This window comes from Amblyomma maculatum, chromosome 1 (assembly GCF_055883805.1).
Source record: "Amblyomma maculatum isolate TAMU_Amacu chromosome 1, ASM5588380v1, whole genome shotgun sequence".
Classification (NCBI taxonomy): domain Eukaryota; kingdom Metazoa; phylum Arthropoda; class Arachnida; order Ixodida; family Ixodidae; genus Amblyomma; species Amblyomma maculatum.
Genome location: NC_139344.1, coordinates 203,682,813 through 203,701,318, shown reverse-complemented (window position 1 = coordinate 203,701,318; position 18,506 = coordinate 203,682,813). Strand labels below are relative to the sequence as shown.

The window sequence follows — 18,506 nt, the reverse complement described above, 5'->3', positions numbered from 1 at the left end:
CGGAACTCGGAGTCAATTGTCCGAATGCGATATATTTGAGTGCGATATAGACATTACCAAATATAGGCTGTACCAAATAGGCTGTCGTCTGTGGCTAACTTAATTAGTTTAGCACGGCGACTTATAGGTTTTGAATAACTTCACCTTGGCGGAGTATAGTAGTTAATTCGACGCGGAAGGTGTATTGAACGCGCTGTTCCTTAATCCGGTGCAGAGAAGCAGTGCGAGCGCCAGCAGTTCAGAGTGCACAACATTGCGCCACGTCCAGTTGAAATCTCCCGCATGACTGTCTGGAGAAGCTAGAACTCAAATTGTTATCCTGATAATAACCAGTGCATGGGCATAACATAACATGGGTTAACATATCTTAGACAAGTAGTGCGCATTGGGCCGCTTAGGCTGTTATTTGTACCCTACAGTTCATTGTTCTATATTGTTCGGCAAGTGTTTTCTGTTGTCTTTCGTATTCCCTTTTTGTTGATAGTGCGTGTAACTTGTCCGCAAGGTACACGCACTTCGACACCTAACACCGCTTTTATATCAAAAGTGACTTGATCGACTTGTCTTCATTCGCAACCTAGTAAGAGGAACTCGCGCTTTGTCGCCGCACCGCCGGCACCTTCGAGGAGCTGCAATGCACATGCGCTCAGCGATTGGTTTGCGCTCAGTGCTGGTCAGCTACGATAGCCTACTCGTGGTAGTCGAATGGAAAGGTCCTGGTAAATCACAAAGCTTGCGGCAAGTTCCTAGAATCTGTACGACATATTCATTTCCCGCCATCCAAGTGAGTTTGTGGCAGGTCTAGTGTCTCCTATGTCAGACTCGTTTTTCTACGCTAGCTTCACCCCTGCTTCAGCTACCTCAAACCGCGGACAGCACTCACTGTCGCATACAGGCCGAAGTTTGGCGGGGGCACACTTTATTGAAAGCCAATAGACCTCTTACAGTGGCATGCGCTCGACACCAATGTTCACACAACGCACAGCTGTAACACTGCAGCTGACACCGGCGATATGGTACGTTTCTCTCTACGCGCGTGGGTGCAGTGCACCTCGTTCTTTGCTGGTGGCACTGCTGCTAGCGGAGCGCAGTTTAGCGCTCCGCCATTTTGTAGTCACTCTCCTTTGGTGTCTTGCCTCGTTTCCTGGCGCACATGGGCTCGTACTGTTCCAAGATGAAGTTCTGCATGAAGGCAATGTGGCTGTTGAGCTCCATCTTGATGTTGCAGTGGGTCACGTGGCGCGCCCCGTTCACGCAGTGCCTGTAGATGCTCACTGTCCTGTCGGAATCCAAAAGGAGTGGGTAGCGAATGAGCGCCCGACTTCCTTGTCGCTAACATAGGCTTCATAACTGTGGATCAGCCTTTTAAGCCGTGATTTTCTCGTACACGCCTGCGCTTAAGTTTATTTATGATAATGATGATGATTAGAATTTTATGGCGCAAGAGTGGTAAAAGAGCGCAATGGCACACTGAGATTCTTTCTTACACAAGCTGGGGTCAAACGCATTTTCCAAGCATATTTCATCCGGGAGAAGCGCTTAGATTTGGGCTAGAAACAGAATGACTGCGCGTCTGTCCTTTCCACTATATACGCTGACATTTGTCGCTTTTACGTGCTTTAAACGTCGCAGCGACCGTTGTGAGCTTCTCTAGCTGAGCTGTGCGCGAACTTGACTATCGACTGAAAGCACACATCTTTCGATTTACTTTAGGTGGAGGCGTACCTGCAAATGTACTGCATGTCTTTCACCGAGTTGCTCGTTGCGTTCACAAAACCGGCGGCGCACTGGAAGAAGTACCGAATAAATCGGTTGCCATCGCAAGTGTATCCAGCCCCTGGAATAATAATTAAGAGAACGCAATTGTTAACACTAGTGGGTGGTATCTGCATGGTGTCGCTTCGGTTCTTGAAACGCAATCATTATTAGTGTGCACATGAACAGGGCAATAAAAACACTAGCAGTAAGACAGAATAACATTTACGAAAGAGGCATTGTATTTCGATGTGCATACACCGCTTACACTTCTAAAAAAACTAAGCTTTTCATGGAATATTTAGAGCGAACAAGCGGCAGGTCGTTTTCTGCTGGCAGACGCTGCTTGGAGCAGCGAGGTGATCTGCTTGTGTGAGCTGCATGTTCGATCATCAAAATAGCGCGAAAATCGGTTTCGCTGATTACATGAGTCATGTAGAGATTTTGAATATACTTCCCTCCCTTGCAGTTCTTCGAGCCCTTGCCATCTCTGCATGCCCAAGAGTAACCAGAAAACTTTCATTGATGCAGTCAGTTCAGCCTAACCCCCCTTCCCCCCCCCCCCCCCCCCCTCTCCCCGGCCAACACCCACAGTTCTTTCTTTTGTCTTTAAATTTGCACGCAAATATTGCTTTGGCCTGCTCGCGTATCTTGCGAAAATGATTCGTATTCTTGTCAAATTCGAATCGTGCTAGTTGAGAAAACTTTTCACAGGAAGCCTATCATCACTAGAATAAGGCAATGAATAAGGATAGTTCTAGATGGATAACAAATTTATACATTTGTTGACGCTTTTATTGCAGCTTATTGGAGTGACTTTAGTCATACACGCAAGAAGTTAAGTAGTTTGGTGTGAAATCAAGAACACCTGGGCCGCCTGAAACACTTTTTTTTTTGTTTGCCCACCGTCTTCCAAGGTGAGTAGTGATGTCTGAGGCAAGTTCCGCGCTCTGGCTTGCGATGTGCAAGTGCTGTTGTACTTCTGCGTCAGAAGGGCAAAGAACTTCTCCGCGTCCTTGTACAGGTGGTCGGGAGGAGCACAACCGTACGTCTGGATAGATGTGTTGTGGCATTCCCTGTACTTTTCAACATACCTGCGGGCAGTGGAGCGCATGTTAACTTACATAACACTCTGAACGCTTTTTATTCTCACGTCGGGAAAGTGGACTTGCGTCAAATTATTGGACACTCTTCGAATAGAATGTCTGCCTGAGGTCAGTGCCGAGAACGTTTCTGGATTTTGCTTTCAGTCTTTACGTTTTAAAACATTTTTAATATTCGTGCGGCTGCAGAAAGCGACGTCAACAGCGCAGACTCCCATCTCGCAAGTAAAAAAGGGTGTCACCTCAGAATCACTGCGCTCACCAAATACTGGCTGGCTGTTTTCATAATTGTACTGTGTTTTGTGTTCTCAAATTATTTTTTCGCAGGTCAAGTACTGCCAAGCTTAATTCGAACGCATGAGTCATGAGGCTCAAGCCGGAATCAATGCATAAAAACTTTGGGTGCCATCTCAGCATGGCTGGACAGCGGCATCTGTGAACAGTCGTTGCAACTGCTCTGGTTGCAACGCAGAAGTATGTGGGAAACGTAGTTACAAGCGCTATCGACAGGCGCCGCATGAAGTCCTGTGCCGGAGCGTTGCAGTCGAGAGCCGCGAGCTTCGTGTTAGGTTTCTGACAGAGACCGTGAACAGGTCCATCTTACGAAATAGCCTAACTATTCATCGATACTGAACCTTTCAAAACATTAAATTTATTTGCGCTGAACTGCTTGCGCTTAAAATAAGCTGAAACAATGGACTAAAATAGTACACGCCGTGACAGTCTGTTGTATTTCCTGTCTTTTTTTTTTTATTAATCAGGCATCTTCTCGAAAAGTAAATGCAGTTTCACCTTGCTACAACGAGACGCTTTATTGATAATTCATAGACAAAACAAAAAAATAGCAATTTTTCTTGGAAGCTTTCCTAGCACCTGATACCTCGTTCTGCGAAAAGGTTTCCTAGATGGGAAATAACGAGCCCCAAATGAATTTCGGTGAATATTCCGTGCTGAGTATATAGATTTGTAACGATACGCGAGAAAGTTTGTAACCACTTGACGTAGGAAAAAGAATTTACCGCGTACCGGCCCTATCGAGCACCGCATGAAACGTGTGCACAAGTTTTCTCGGCTCAAACGGGGTCCGCCTTGAGCGCTTCTCCAGATTATTTGTCGTATTTAGCGCGAAGAACCTTTCACGCTAAAAGCGCTCATCTTAGCTTAAACTCGAGTTCATGGCCCACTTAACAATGTCACGCAGCTTTGTGTTCACGTTGCCTACTGCGTCCTGACGGGATTACCAAAGTCCTGGGAACCCCCTCACAATCTCCCAACCTTCGTGCCGCAAATAGCCGGCTGCGAGCGCGCTGCACTACACAGGTGCAGCATGCTATTATATTTCGGTTTTCGCGGTGTGGCTTCAACCTTATGAAGTGTTCTTAGGGTGCCCGACCATTTTACTACGCCGTCGGTTTCGCATTCAACTTTGTTTAGAACGATGCGAAGCAAAATAGCAATACGATTTCTGTTGAATCGACTTTTCCATCGGGCGAGTGAGATGTCGAAACGCCTCCTCAATGGACTGCAGAAAAACCGGTTTCGCTGCGGCTTCCATCGTGCTAGCCACAAGCGCAAACTCATGGAGGAAGGAAAGAACTTAGGGGAGGCCCTGACGTCATTTTTTTGAAGCCGGCGCGGCCGCGCCGCGATCGGACGCTGCAACGCCTCTCCTCCTCCTATACCCTTTCTCCACGACGCTCACGTACCTAGGGCCTTTAGCAACGCTGTTGCTAGTGGCCCGAGTTTTCATAGCTACAGCATCGCCGTTGCTAATGGCCCGACTTAGCTAACCCTAAATTTTGATGTCGCTTCCGCCACACTTTCTCCAATGCATTGGGAATGGCAAGGGCCTCTCCTAAGTTGTTTCCTTCCTCCATGCGCAAACTACAGCCCAGCGAGCACTATGACGGCGCCCAGCGACCAATTATTGAAGAGGTGTATAGAACGCGGTCACGATCGAAGGGTTTGAAGTGGGTACGAACTAAGATAAAACCCCTTCGAAGTGTTTTGAAGTATTGAAAACAAATAAGACCTCTCAGGTGGCTAAGGGCTTCACCGCAGCTCCGCGAGCCCGCCGTCTACGATTAATACGCGGCAACAAAAAGAAGTCGCTAACGACGTCGTCCGCGGTGTTAAAGTAAAACGGGAAAACCCGAGATTTTTTGACTTCAAAGCAGCTAAGAGAGCTTTTGTCAAATTATCAAATGGTTATCTGGTATGTTTTCATCTGTCCACGGCCGGACTCGAGTGGCGGCGGCGGCGCGTGATCTGGCGTACTCATTCTCCTTGTCTGCATTCTTGTCATGCGATTAAGTTTTATAGTCAGCGTGCTTATACGTCATAAAAGGGCAAAAACCGAAACGGACACCGGCGGTTGTGCTCCATAATTGACCGCGTCGAGACCGCTCGATGCGCACTCCCTAAGCACAGATCGACGGCAGACTTAACGACAGCTTTGCTGTCTTCGCTCTGTGCAGCGGTAGGAAGCCCACTGACTTGCGACACGAATGACTGAGGTCAGCTATAGATGTAACAAAGCAACCGCTGTAACGAGTAAATCGCGGGTCCCTTTCTACGTCGTTATACTTCAACTGCACATCGAGCACAAATTTGCATCACAGACTATTTAGCTTTAAAGAATTTATCAGCTTGTTTATGCCTCAAGAAATGGCTCTTAAGTTAGTAAGGTTTTTACTACGCTAAAAAGAATAGCATGCGGAAATACCCCCCCCCCCCCCCCCATCCTGCAAAATAATTACACTTACAGGCACCGGCGTTTTTTACAGACGCAGTAATCTTTGATGTATCGTTACCGTGCAAGTGAATTTGCTAAACAATAAAAAAGCAAGAAGTGGGAAAACGTACGCGCACACTTCCTGAGGATTTCCTCCAATTACTTCGGCAACATTAGCGAAGTGGTAGCCGCACAGGAACATGTCGTTTATAAACCTCTGCCGGTCGCACACCGTGGTGCCTTTCTGAAAAGCTATGAAAAAATGGCAGTTTCGTTATGAAAAGGATAAGCATCATGGAACTTAGGGTGGGCATTATTTTTGCTTTCTGTTGGAGATCATAGTGTGCTAATAATATTCTACAATCAGCGCTTAAACATAGCATTCATCGATTTCGAGAAAGCATTTGACTTAACGGAAGCCTCAGCCCCGTCATGCAGAGGTTGCGAATTCAGGGTGTAGATGAGCCATATGTGATAACAGTGAAATATATCTATAGTGGCTACATAGTTCTGCATAAAGAAAGTAATAAAACTGCATAAGTAAAGGTGTTAGGCAAGGAGATACGATCTCCCCAGTACTATTCACAGCTTGCTTAGAGGAAGTACTCGGAGTCCTTGAATGAGAATGGTTATAGATAAGGGTTAATGGAGAATACCTCAATAATCTGCAATTCTCTGATGACATTGCCCTGCTAAGTAGCTCAAGGGACGAATTGTAACGAATGAATGATGACCTAGACAGGAAAAGCAAAAAGGTAGGGCTAGAAATTAACAGGCAGAAGATCAAGGTAATGTCAAGCAGCCATCGGAAAAAAACAGCAGTTTGCTCTAGGTATCGAATCACTGGAAGCGGTAGGCGAATATGCATACTTCGAACAGGTAGTAGTAACCGCTGACTTGGACCACGAAAAGGAAATAACTAGAAGAATAGGACTGAGATGAAGGGCATTTGTCAAGTACTCGCAGGTTATGTAGCAGCTTACCAGCGTCGTTCAAGAGGAAAGCATATAACAGCTGTATACCTTACCAGTATTCACCTACGGGGCTGAAAGGTGGAGGCTTACGAAAATGGTTCTATTTAAATTAAGGGCAACGAAAAGAACTATGAACAGATAATAGTAGGTATTACGTTAGAAGACAGGAAGCGTGAAGAGTAGGCCAGAGAACAAACTCGAGTCTAAGATATTCTAATCGAAATCAGCGGGAAATGGGCATGGGCAGGACATGTAATGCGAAGGGAGCATAACCGATCGTAGGTAAGGCCAACAAATTTGTATTCCAAGAGAAGGCAAGCGTAGCTGGGGTCGGTAGAAAATTATGAGGGCGGATGAGGTCAAGAAGTTCGCAGGGGTCAAGTGGCTGCAGCTAGCACAGGACAGAGTTAATTGAAGGAATGTGAGAGAGGGATTTGCCCTGCAGTGGGTATACTTCGGCCGATGATGATGATGTATGTCATCGCGGTATGTGGCATATTTTTGAGGAAAATGAGCATTTCTATCAACTATGCCGTTCTAGTGCATGACCTAGTTCTTGCAATCAGCCACTCCTCCTCCAGATGGACCAGAACTCCGCAACTTTGCGAAGGCATCCACGCAGCACACATATGCATGAGCGGAAGCTCTCCAGTGCCCCGAGCGGGAGACGGACATCCACAAAACGTCACTTTGAGTGGCGCCGACTGAGGTACTATCACTATGTCATCCGGTAGCTCAGAGTAAAAGCCTTCAGTGCCGTGCCTGATGAGTACACGCTTGGTAAGGCTGCCCTTTTTGGCCACTGGGCGATGCAAACATAAAAGTGGCTCGAATCGGGAGTGGTTTCTAGAAAAAGAGCGGGCTTGGCGTCGTCCGCTAATCTGGCTCCTTTGAGAAATTTAAACTGCAAATGAAGGCTAGAGACATGCTATTCTTGCACTGTGTATCTCAGGGGTCCACGCTAAACACCTAAGAACACTAACAAATTCCCTCTACCGCTCGGCAGGACTGCTGATAACAAAACGCTGCTCTTTTGAAGTCTTGCTTACCAGCTGACCAAATATCTGTTTGCTCGTCATCCGCAGGTGGTATACTTGTTCGTCGAATCAGTAACTACCTCTGAGCACCGCTAATTATACTTGCATAAGCGCGCCGCTTTTAACACATCAAAACTCTTTCTTTAAACATAACAACCATTTCCTTCATATAGACCTTATTTCGGCCTACTGTTCGTGTTGGATTTATTTCTGTAAATATAGCTGCGTGCGCTCACTAGCAGCATTTTAATGTGCGTGGGTGTTCTTTCGAAAGGGAGGAAGGCGGAGAGGGGGCTTTATGCGACATTTTTTTTTGTTTAATTTCCTCAGGTCCATAAAGTTTTTGTTTTTCTATACGCCGTCTTCTTCAACCAATAGCTAGTCTAAATTACTTGGCTCTTTTTGTTTATCATCGTAGTCAAGACTGTGATAGCAAGAGGTGCGACTCTGTTCAAAATCGCTGACTGTGTACAAGTTCGTCCCAGCTTTGAGTGCAAAGTTCAACTCGTACGACTATGTCCATTGATGACCATACCACTGTGGATGTCCAACTCACCCGATTTTCTTAAGGCGGTACACAAAAGACGGTACCTCTGTGCGATGTTCTCTGCAATGTACTTCAGGTGAGGTCTCATCTGATATCCCAGTGTGCAGTTGACCTCCTGTTGGCTTCTGTACGCACACAGTCCGTATTTCTCGACTTCGCTGCAATGTAACAGAAATCTTAAATTGATCTTTGTTATATTTGATCATTTTCTTTCTATTTTGCAAATCAAGCACTATTGCCATTGATCTGCATAGACGGGACAGTTCAATGAGTTAGGCTTAAAAGCTACTTTACAAGTGAAGCTAACAGTAAGTCTATGAAAACAAATAAAACAAAAAAGCAGTGAGACTTATAGCTGTTAATTATTTGTTTTGAAAAACTTAGTGCCAGACACCTATGCGGTACTGCGATAAACATTACCTAACTGGCATGCCCCTAACGCGACAAGCTAAACCTGCTTCTCAGCAATCTAACCTGTAGTGAAGAACATAAAAAAGTGAGTCGTAAACTAATAGAACAAGGCTTCGCTGCCTATAAGCTCTTATAATATGTAATAATATATTCATCTGGAGTTCAACAACAAAAAACTCGCTGGCATATTTTACACGGAAAGAAAGAAGTCGTCATTACTCCTAATTAAGCACATGTGTGGAAGCAAAGCATAAGTCGCTTCTTTGCTTCAACAAGGCTTCATGCATTAAGCGTTGCATAATATGGATAAAAATAACGCGACCCTAAAGCTTCATGCATGGTTTCTGTAATAGCCTTTTCAGGAACTGCAGACTTCTAATCGCTGTGCACGCGTGGTGGCTTCCGCATTCTATTTCATTTTCCATGCATCTTTCTTTCTTTCTTTTTTTCTCTTTTTTTTTCACTTCTGCCTACTGTTCTCCAGAAGGCCGCCAGTAGCCGTTCATTCGTACAATTAGAGATGGAAAACTTTAAATCCTCCTGATGAGGACAAATGATATGGCCCATATTGTCAGCACAAAGATATAACTAAGCTTTTATCCGAGAAACAACGGAGGTTGTTAAACACCATTTCGCTGAAACCGAGTGCCTTTTATTTTTCTTCTCTCGCAATGCTTTCTCTACCGCGTTCATTGAAAGGTACGTGCTCCTAACGCAATAGTTCGCCAGTGGAAACCGAAAAAAACGATAGAGGAATTAGGGAGACACCCCCAAAGAAACAAAGCTTCAGCAAAATATAGTGCGAAGAAAGATTGCAGCACATAAATATGTGCATCGACATGTTATAGGGGCGAAACGTGGATAATTCAGGCACTAACCGGAAAACCTACTCTTACGAAATTTCGCGCTCTTCACGTGAACAAGTACTCACCAGTCAGTGTTGCATCACAGAGTCGAATTACTAGTCACAACGCATCAATCATGTTCGTGTTTGATGTAGATGACTGAGCGCACGTGAAGTACAGCGTGCACGAAATTCTCACATGCTTGTTTCCAGAGTCAGGGACTCTAGGTTAAACTCTAAGAAATCAATTTCTCTCGAGCGAAACTATTTAAAGGGCAACTCCAGTAGTTTTTTTTTTTTTTTTTTCATCATTTTGATTTTTTTATGGCATTACATTCCTCGGTATGTCCTGACTCCGGCACAAGAACTAGTTTTTCGAAATTGCAAGTAGAACGATAAAAAAAAAAAAAAACAGCAAATTCAAACCGAAACCGATTTTATGGCCAGAAATGACGTTCTGGCTGACGAAACGGTGACGCCTCATACAGAATTGGGAAAGCACTCGCACGTGCGATAGACAGTGGAAACAGGGTATGGAAATCGTGACGCAGTACATAAAATGTCTAAGATAGCCTAATACAGGCCTCGAAATTCTATGATTACGCGGGGAAGGGGAAGGTATAATGTTTGTGCGTCATAAAAGCAGTGTTTTCCGCAGAAAACGTCTGAAATAAGGCCACAAAAGCTGCACATTTTAAAATCGAGTTGCGCGCTAATGAATTATCGCACGGTGCCCAAACTCGGTAAAATGTGTAAGGACGGAGAGGAAAACCTACAGTAAACATTTTACCAGACTATTCGGATGCCGAAAAAGCTCCGACGTTGCCCTTTAAGCCCCTTCGTGGTGGGGCAGTGTTTGGGGACTCGACTACTGTGCTCAAGGATGCGGGATCGAATCCCAGCCGCGGCAGCAGCTTTTCGATGGAGACGAAAAGAAAGGCGCCCGTTTGCTGTGCGTTGTCACTGCACGTTAAAGAACCCCTGGTGGTCGAAATTTACGGAGCCCTCCACTACGGCACGTCTCATAGCCTGAGTCGTTTTGGGACGTTAAACCCCACAAACCAAACAACCGCACCAATCCAAACCAAACTGAATTCTAATGTTACGAAACGCCCACAGTCTGATGCAGCAGACGCAGAGTGATTGCTGCTATAGCTGGTATATATTTCGTGCTTTCTCTGAACCCCGCGTTGTGAACAGAACCAAGATTGGACATGGTGGAAGTTGTGACAGCCCTAAAAGTGCTGCTATACGGTTTTAGCTGCTGCCTTCAATTAACGAAACATTGCAGCCCACGACTGCATATTTTATTATTTCTTATTTACGTTATTTTGTTCGCGTTACAAATGAGAGTTGCAGTACTTCAACAGAAGTTTGGGCGTTTTAAAAATTCATTTGCGTAGAAACAGCGTGAAACAGTCCTTTGTACGCAAAAAGAAAACAAAAAGAGGGGAGTTTCAATACCTCGGGGTGCAAAGCCGTACCTGCTGAGCGACACTCATTCGAACCACTTCCGAAGCAGTTACAGGCTCCTAGAAATAATGTTTCATCGCGAACGTAATGAGAACATTACGAATCAGATTTGCAGATAAGTCTACTATCAAGGTGTTTCTGGCAGTCGGCCTCGGAAACCTGCTCTGAGCAGCTGTAAGGCCAGCTTGTAGTCCTGAGCTCAGCTACAGACTGAGGAGGATTCACTTACTGCAACGAAACTCTAAACATGCGTTCAGGAGATCAGTAGTAATACTTCAAGTGTCATTGTGTACCCATGAGTTGCGCAGGTGGCTAGCAGTGCATATTAATGGTTGTCGAAGTAGGATGACAAAGTAGACTGCAGACTTAACCCTCCAAAACATTTAGTGAAGGGGCATGAGCAGGATATGTAGTGCGAAGAGAGGATAACCAATGTCGCTTAGGGTAACAAATTGGATTCTGAGGGAAGCGCAGCAGGGGTCGGAAGAAATTTAGGTGGGCGGGTGAGGTTAACAAGTTCGCAAGGGTCAAGTGGGTGCAGCTGGCACAGAACCGGGTTAATTGGAGGAATATGGGAGAGGCCTTCGTCCTGCAGTGGGTATAATCTGGCTGGTGGTGGTAGCGATGATGATGACGATTCTGATGATGATCTTCTATTGAGCTCTGTTCCTTTTTCTGGGCAAATATAAGGAAGGAGGAAGACAATAAGGTTCATAGTTGCGCTTCATTGGTAATAAAACCGGAGAAAAAGAACAGACAGCCAAAAGCAAAAACGACCAAAACATTTGCTTCCCTCGTGCTGAACAGCGAGGTCGACTAACAGTCTGGGATGAGGAATCTTGGTAATGCACCCATATCAATATGGGTTCTGAGCAGCGCAAAAGCCACTTTGCTGAGCCTGAAAAGAGCTAATGCCACTAATGCAGCTGAAACAGCGCAGCATATGAGTCCCTCTCTCTGTATGCGCACTCGATCGGGCACAAGGCCGCGACTGCTGCTTTGACGACTAAAGCAAGTATAGAAGTGTGTGAATATCCCAAAATTTCGTCGGAAAGTGAATCGATTTATCTGTGGTTCGATTAGTTGCACGAATGAAATAGTACAGGTTGCGTACTATTCGAAACGAATCGAAAAGGTTCATACTTCTGTAACCTCTTCTTCTGCACTTCTGTAATACTTTTCGAATAATTGGCACGAAGTTTCGATATGCCTCGACGCATTTTCCTTCCCCAGCTATTCGCAAAATAGTGAACATGCTCGGTTTGGTTTGTGGGGTTTAACGTCCCAAAGCAACTCAGGCTATGAGAGACGCCGTAATGGAGGACTCCGGAAATTTCGACCACCTGGGGTTCTTTAACGTGCACTGACATCGAACAGCACATGGGCGCCTTGCTTTTCACCTCCATCGAAAAGCGGCCGCCGAGGCCGGGATTCGATCCCGCATCCTTGGGAACAGCAGTCGAGCGCCGTAACCACAGCGCCACCCCGGCGGGTAATGTGAACATGCTCGCTGCATACCATGCAGCGGCGATCGGTATGTGAAGGATGGAAAGTTATGCGCCATGACGCTGCTCATTCGCGTGGCGGCGTCTCTAATGCTCATACGCCGACTCAGGGAATAGATGACGCGACATGGCTTAGACAGGTTCTGCGAACCTTGCCTCAGCGGTACGCTACTGGGGGTTGCATGACTCATACGCAGTTTTTGTCATCAACACCAAAAGACACGCTTTCTATGTGCATACCACCTTGATAGAGTTAATATAATGACTTCGTGTCGTCACATAATAGATCAGTGTTGCATCTTTTAACAGCTACAGACTGTATAGCTACTAGCCCCGTACCGCAGCGCCGCCACCAGATCCTCGCTATTTCGCAAAGTTGCTCGTCAAATATACGCACAAGTAGCAAATGCTCATAAATATATTCGACTCGTATTCAGTTCAGTTTTTTACATTAATCATACTTCTTCGACTCGGCGGAGAAGGTACAGTGTTCGTATTCGATTAGGTTCGTTTCGCTTCGGAAAAGGCACTGTTGGCGCGCCCCTAGGTACGAGAGCACGCCCATTGCGCTGCATGCCCGTTGCAGCAGTACCTGACCGCACTTTCCGGGAATGTCATAGAAAGATATCGCATTCCCCAAGCTCCTTACTAAGCAAAACGTGTGTACTCCTCGTAATTTATTCACTGCGAATGGCTACGATTGGTTTTCAATTTGGCAGCCGTGTGGTAGCCAAGCGGTTATAGCGTTCGGCTACGACTATACTGAGATGGGCAACCCGGACTCGTTCCGAGCATTGACGGAGGCGAAGCACAAGACGCGCATTTACTATGCCATGTCAGTGTACGGTAAGTAGTCTGTGATGGTCGAATTTGTAGGAGTCCTCTATAACATCGACCGTCATAGCCTGAGTCGCTGTAGGACGTCAAACTGCATAAATCAAGCCAAATCGAACCAACCAATTTCTAGTTTTCGGTCATAGTGTTGTATCGGCCACAAAAAAACCTCGCCATATATTTCTATAGTCTAACTCGCCGCAAGGCATCTTACGTGTATTGCTTCTTAGACAACATGCGACCCAGCACAACTAAGTTATCTCAGCACATCAACAGAAAACACCTTATGACTCTGACAGAGAAGAGGCAATGTCTAGCCAGATACCTACAGGGCGTGAAATCGCCTGAGGTCATCACAGCCGCTAAAATTGTTCCTTATCTGACATTAAGGCGTCTCCGGCTTAAGAACGTATCAATACTGATAAATACTTGCAAGCTCCAATAATAACATGCTTGCGGAACTTACGGACACAGTGATGGAAGCGATATCGCTGAGCGCTTATCGGAGACATGCACAGCACTGTTGAAGAAACGATTTCCACAGGTCAGAAGCTTTTCAAATGCTTTGTCCGGTCGGCATTCCTTTGTTTGGGCACTCGTGTCATCTGTAAATAAAGATATTCCGTTCAGAGCAGTTCACATTGGGCGACCGAGTACACTAAATATCCCAGAACGTCGACTGGCCCTCGGGTGACAGCAACAGTGAGTTAATCGGCGTTAAAGCGTCCTACTTCAGATCTCCGGGGAAAACAAGCTTCCTACACTGCCAGCAAAACGAGCCACTCGAATTTTCCAACTGCAGAAATATTTACTGCCATCCTCACATTTCTATAGGCACAGAGGTATACACCGCACGGCGGCGTCGATTTTACACCGATGCTTGCTAACTGCACTCATTATGAGGCACTCGGTTAGGAGTTTTAAGTTTAATGGGGAGAAGACTACCATGCCAGGAGGAAAAGTAGGCGTCTTTTTCTTCTCCCCATTGGGATTGCCTTGGCGTCACACTGACGTCCAGTACAGATACATTCATTTAGTAACTGGACACTTAAATGTATTAATAGCAGTATGAACCAATTAATGGCCTTCAGGTTCAGCTGCCAATTGCTGCTTGTCCGCACAGGCGTTTCTTTACTCATCTGCACATCACAGCACCACACGGATCGGGTGATACTGAACACGGTCTGAGCGCTCCCTTTACGCCAACGTGAAGAACCGGTGTTACCCTACACTGCTGTCATTGCCACTCCAGTGATGTCCTGGCTACACATGTGTACTAAGCACATGCGGAGATGTTTGACCTGGCTGCTGCCGCACTATCACGGCGTTTATTGAGCCCCCAAGGCAACATACATGCGCGAACTGCATGTGAAAAGGTAGGGCCCGACGCAAACATTAACGGTACAGCGGTCTACGGTTACATTAGAAAGATTTAGCTTACCGTGAACCGCGATCCTCCACCGTGACCCTCTACCGCGCGTGGGCGGGGCGCACAAGCTGATTGGTCCCGATGCGGCAGGTCTATGTGCCAACATCAAGTATGTGGCGCCATCTATCGGCGCCAAGGGGATCTGGGCATGCGCAGTGGAACGCGCGGTGGCGGATCACGGTAAACTATATCTGATCCGCCACCGCGCGTTCCACTGTGCATGCTGAGATCCCCTTGGCACCGATAGATGGCGCCACATAATCGGTAATGCCATCGTAACATAGAAACAGCGCACACACGCAGTTCGCAGTCAGGGAAGCGTATTTTTAACGAAGGAAAACATCAAACTACGAATCCCGTCAGCTTGTAGGAAGGGTGTATTATTACAACGCACGCAGTTTTCATGAGTGAAAGCAAGAACGGCGAAATTACTTGAAAGCAACATGGATGTCAAGAGGTTAGTCTGTAATGGAGCGCGGTTATCACTGTTGTGAGAGCCCCAATAAATGTTTCATTATAATCCGGCATTCGTGGTTCTATTTTTGTCGATGACATCGGGAGGATTACGGGAGTGGAGGGTCTCGTTAAAAAGAATTTGTTTTGAGAAACGTTAAGGCAATTTGGGCGACAAAAATGAAAAAGAAAAACCACACACACACACACACATCTTCTATATTATTTGTGCGATATTGCTCGGCAATTTTATGTGGAGTGAAACGTGAGCATTTGGGCGAGTAGTGGGAAACTTACTGTAGCAGTTGCGGAAATATTTTTTCTGCATGCCTTCCAGGAGCAAGTCGTTGTGCCGAGCCAATGCTGTTTCATTGTCGCAGTAGGAGATCCTCCAGCTGTCTCTGAGGCAGACCGCATAATCAGCGAAGTCCCTGCGGAGCGCACGTCACGGAACGTGATAATTGTAAGCGGTCGTGCACGCAACGACATCACACTTATGCCAAAGAGACACGCTTTAAGCGGCGCGCAATGCAGCCAATCGCAGACGACAAATCAATTTAATCTGCTCAACAGAATTCAACCTACTGGCACTAATTCCATATCCAAATGTTTGTTTTTGAACGCAAGTTGGTACCAAAAAAAAAAAAAATCATTTCCCTGCAAAACCGAACTGAGTGCATTGCTAATAAAGGGAACAAATTCCTTTTAACCTCAAAGTGGCCACTAATTAGCATTAATTTGGACGTGCGTCCAGCTCCGAATAGATATGCCATCAAACAAGTGCCGTCAAAGAAGGTGGCATACGTATCTCCTATCACGCGGGCTGCTTCCACGCAAACATCGATAAATCGACGCATGCTTTTTGCGGGGCAAGAATGCACGCGCTCCGGTGTCCGGATAACAAAAAGAAAAGAGCTTTCGTTCATTATTAGCGCTAGTATAATGTAGGGCCCATTTTTAGTTGCAACGAAATTTCGCCTCACCCAAGCCCTACTGACCAAGTGGTATATTAAGCAAAAAAATGAATCCCCTTGTTGGGGAAATTAAAAAAAAAATAAGTAGGAGTTAACCACCCTGGTGGCTGTGCGGCTGTGGAATTTCACCGCGTACGTTGACGGAGGTGAAATGCAATAATTCCGCGACGTCGGCACGCGTTAATGCAACTCAGATTGCCTATATTAATCCGCAGTATTTGTTTAAGGTGTCCCATAGCAAGTGTCTCGCTTACCGCTTTTACACGCCACATTAAAGCAGAATCTTTCTGTGTTAGGCTTATCAGAAGCTGAAGTGCTAGTGTTCGCCTTCATCGTTTGCTTTGGCTTACCTGCAGTTTCGGGACAGGTCACCTTGTACTTCTTTGACCCTCTCATGGAGAGCCAGCGTGCACTTTCTTTTCAACTTCTGATAGCTTTCCCCGTTGCAGGGCACGCCTGCAACCATGAGACATCATACGCAGTCCATCATATCGCACAGCTGTAAAGGCACCGTGTGCTCTCTCGGCATTAGTACGTTCGAATATGCACAAAATGCGTGTGGTAATTGTTTTTTTTTTTTTTTTTTTTTCAGACGAATTAATGATGGCAGTTAAGCGGCGACATGAAGCCAACAGCCACACATCGGCACTTCTTACCGGAACACAGTTTCACCAACAGCAGGAATGAGAAGCAGAATGGCCACAGTGCAGCCTTCATCATCTTGCGGGTTCAGCTTATGCTCTCGATGTTACTAGAAAGGGCAGAGGAACAGCGTAGCAGGCTTACCGTTACAATAACCTTCATAACAATGTGACATATTCGCTAGCGCTTACCTTTCACTGTGTTGAGCGCTGCCAACTTCGTTTTCGTCGTCTCTCGTGAAAGTGAAGATTCGGACAGGTTGATGACTTAGCCATGTGGCTGAGTTGGTATTTCTTTATTTCTTTTTTTGCATTATTGTAAAATACCAAGCCAGCCGTTGTCTGATGAGTTTTTAGTCATAGGTGATAAGGAGCCTAGGAGGATATATGCAGTTTTTTATGTCTTCCTAGTAAGGAGCAGCCTAAGCAACTAGTAGAGTTCCCGCGCTGCGAAAAAAAAAATGTTTGCTGCGGGGAAAGATCACGTGAATATATATATAAAAAAAACATTACAGGATATCTCAAGATAGCACTAAGGTGGACGGTAATAGCCTACACTTCCTCCTCTTATCTTTCGCCTCTTTCCTTCAGCTCTTGCCTTTACCTATTCATTTTCCGTGTGATGTTTGCCCCTCTTTTTTTTTTCATTTTAGTCAGTACCACTTACTACTAAGTATTTTTAGTCATTTCTAATCAGTTGTAGTAGTTACAAGTGGTCGCTAGACATATTGGTCCTTACAAGTCATTGGTAGTCACTGCAAGTCATTAGTAGTCATTTTGGTCATTTCTGCTCATTACTAAGCATTTTAGTCATTTATGATCAATTGTAGTCGTTATAAATCGTTGGACATATTGGTAATTACAAGTCATTATTAATCAATTAGTCATTACTACTCATTACTAAGCACTCTTAATCATTTGTAATCAGTTATAGTCGTTTCAAGTCACCGTTAGACACATTGGTCATTAGAAGTCATTAGTAGGTCATTGCAGTCATTACTACTCATTAGTAAGCATTTTAGTCATTTCTAATCAATGCGTTCCGCAGAGCAGAACGCATCAAAATTCTGCGGCGTTCTATAATTGGCTTACAGGAAGGAAAGGTGCAGTATATGTCACTCGCGGAATTTCACTGACACATCTCGCCTACGCCATATTTTCATCATGAGTATAGAAAGACTTTCGTCTTAATAAATACGAAGGAAAATAAAGCGAGATGAACGTTCCCAGTCGGCAGAAGTAGAAAGAGCTGAGGTGTCCATACCTAAGCCCGGTAGGTGACAAACTGGCAACCAGTCGCTATAGCAACCCTGGCGAAAGCGCAAGGCGCGAAACCTCACGCTCCGACCTTAAATTTACAGTATTCTTGATAAAACAGTTCGTAAAGAAACCATGTTCAGTGCGCGGAAATACGAAAGTGACTTCGCCGGTTGCCACGCTGCTTCAGGAAGCACTGAAGCGCCACGTTGTTCCAGGATGGTTATTTCGGAATATTTTTTTTTCCCCTAATGCCTTGTACGGCGTGGCATGTAACGTTTAACGTCCCAAAACTGCACACCGGCTGTGAAAGACACCGTAACGGAGGGCCCTTCGTCAATTTTAGACCACCTGGCGATCTTCAACATGCACTAACATCGGACAGCACACAGGCGCTTTTGGCGTTTCGCCTTCATCGAAGCGGTGCTGTTGTAGCCAGGAACTAATCCAACGTCTCTTAGCCATAGTTACAATGCTCCGAGCAGACTTTGTTCAGATTTAGTAAATTTATTACATGTTAGTAAGCAGCGAAAAT

At 45.6% G+C, this 18,506-nt stretch overlaps 1 protein-coding gene across 1 annotated transcript; it reads right to left on the bottom strand.

Annotated features, from left to right (window-relative positions):
* Positions 1-1,056: 1,056 nt before the first annotated feature.
* On the bottom strand, positions 1,057-16,803 carry LOC146205396 (uncharacterized). Its single transcript, XM_084586915.1, has 9 exons — positions 16,730-16,803; positions 16,424-16,529; positions 15,397-15,530; positions 13,684-13,822; positions 8,160-8,308; positions 5,724-5,844; positions 2,662-2,849; positions 1,726-1,837; positions 1,057-1,279 (listed from the first exon to the last, which is right to left on the bottom strand). The coding sequence occupies exons 1-9, from the start codon at positions 16,791-16,793 to the stop codon at positions 1,093-1,095; spliced, it is 1,200 nt and encodes a 399-aa protein (XP_084443041.1). The 5' UTR covers positions 16,794-16,803; the 3' UTR covers positions 1,057-1,092.
* Positions 16,804-18,506: the final 1,703 nt, after the last annotated feature.

What these genes read in the sequence shown, in the direction of transcription:
- LOC146205396 (XM_084586915.1), bottom strand. Translation starts at nt 16,793, where the DNA reads ATGATGAAGGCTGCACTGTGGCCATTCTGCTTCTCATTCCTGCTGTTG. An exon ending in GTTGGTGAAACTGTGTTCCG is followed by an intron (nt 16,530 to 16,729) that starts GTAAGAAGTGCC and finishes TCATGGTTGCAG; the next exon opens with GCGTGCCCTGCAACGGGGAA. An exon ending in ATATTTCCGCAACTGCTACA is followed by an intron (nt 13,823 to 15,396) that starts GTAAGTTTCCCA and finishes CTTTATTTACAG; the next exon opens with ATGACACGAGTGCCCAAACA.